At 41.0% G+C, this 1,626-nt stretch overlaps 1 protein-coding gene across 1 annotated transcript in view; it reads left to right on the top strand.

Annotated features, from left to right (window-relative positions):
* PITPNM3 (PITPNM family member 3) overlaps positions 1 to 1,626 on the top strand; it is a gene marked incomplete at its 5' end in the record, with an annotated part of 30,793 nt that overhangs the window by 15,264 nt on the left and 13,903 nt on the right. Inside the window, one exon of the mRNA XM_009085192.1 lies at positions 755 to 925. Within this exon, the coding sequence (XP_009083440.1) occupies positions 755 to 925 (171 nt within the window). The remainder of the gene's footprint in view (positions 1 to 754; positions 926 to 1,626) is intronic.

Below are 1,626 nucleotides of genomic sequence, written 5' to 3'. Positions count from 1 at the left end.
CAGCAGTCGCTCTTGTTCATGTCTGGCTCCATGGGTGAATTTGGCCCCCAGGTGTGTTGCTTGTGAGCCAGTGAGAAGCCTAGGGATCAGACACATGGAGGATTTCTTTGTTCTGGATTTTTTCAGTTTTTCAGTTAAAGTAAAAGCTTACTTTATGTTCAGTATTCAGTGTGTGCTCTGCCTCTTTGCATGGAATGCACTTTGGATAGCACAGCATATTCATAAGAAATGGTACATGCATTTATCAGGTGAGAGATAAATATCAGTTGCAATAGTGAGAAGAGATAACATTTCAGGACTCCACATTTTTTTGTTCTAGCCAATAGCCCTTCTTTCCCCCCAGGTGCTTTCTGTCACCTGCCTGTTTCTGCTGTCACCTAGGTTTTAGTCCCATGAATGTCACAGGCCCATCAAACCATTTTGCTGGTAAATATTTTAAGAGTGCTGAGCATCACAGCTGGAGTGCTCAATAACATATTTACGAGATTTTTAAACTTCTTTTCCTTCCTCGCTTCTGTCTGTTTCTCTGGCTGGTCTTCACATCTGCTACATGCCTGCGTCTCAGGTTGTGATGTCTCTGTAAACTCATGTGTTCTTTACTTATGAAATAGGAAACAGTTAAGTTTCTTCTGGCCAGATGTATGCTAATCTGGAGTTTGCACGAGACGGTATTAACCATGTTTCTATGTAGACTCCTTGAAAATTGTGAAGGGGGAATACTGAACTCTCTTTCTCTGTCTGATTCTCATCCAAGTATGCCAGGTCCGACCAGCCTGCAGCCAAGTGTACAGTTTCTTTCACTCTGCTGACCCCTCTGCCTGCAGACTTGAACCATTGCTGGAGAAAAAGTTTCATCTCCTGCCTCCATTCAGTGTCCCTCGGTACCAGAAACACCCACTAGGGGATGGAAGATCTCACCAGTTAGGTACAGTGTCTGTTTTCATCACTCTCATTACCTGTTGTTCTCTTAAGCATTCTTTCCTTACACAGCTCAAGGGGATTTTAAATACCAATGGGCTAACATGCTAAAAACAAGTCATCTGGGATAGAGTAGCACAGACATACTTAGCAAGTGTGGAATCAAAGATTACCGAGAAAAATTTATTCTTATATATGTGCTTTGTGATACTAGTTGGTGTTAAAGAGCGCGTGGAAGGCAATACCCCTGCTCTAATTGAAGTGTCGCTTTCAAAATTCCATGTCATTGACTATCATTTTAAACAATTTACAACTAGCTGACCTTTGCCAGCGTCTTCAGATATTGTTTCTGTTGGTCATTTGTGGTTGGTTTACTGCAGATACCTACTAGGACAAATCAGAGCACTGGGCAGTCTTTTGATTGCTCTTCTGCTGGGTGGGCTAGTATGGCTATTTTGGGTGATAAAGGTTTGAATCCAGGAAAAAAAAAGCAGAAATAGACTGCTTTTTGTGGGGAGGAAAAATGAACACATGGACAAGCAAGGTGTTAGTATTGTGTATAGAAGGTATTGTGCTTCTATGACTTTATAGAAAATAAGACAAAATCATACAAGTGTGAAGTATATTTGACTTGTCACATTATGCTGAAAGTGGACTTTGTCAGGATGCATCTATGCATGCTTGCACATTAGATTTATTCTTTTTGAT

This window comes from Acanthisitta chloris, unplaced genomic scaffold (assembly GCF_000695815.1).
Source record: "Acanthisitta chloris isolate BGI_N310 unplaced genomic scaffold, ASM69581v1 scaffold31430, whole genome shotgun sequence".
NCBI classification, from domain to species: domain Eukaryota; kingdom Metazoa; phylum Chordata; class Aves; order Passeriformes; family Acanthisittidae; genus Acanthisitta; species Acanthisitta chloris.
This window is presented reverse-complemented; position numbering and strand designations above follow the sequence as displayed.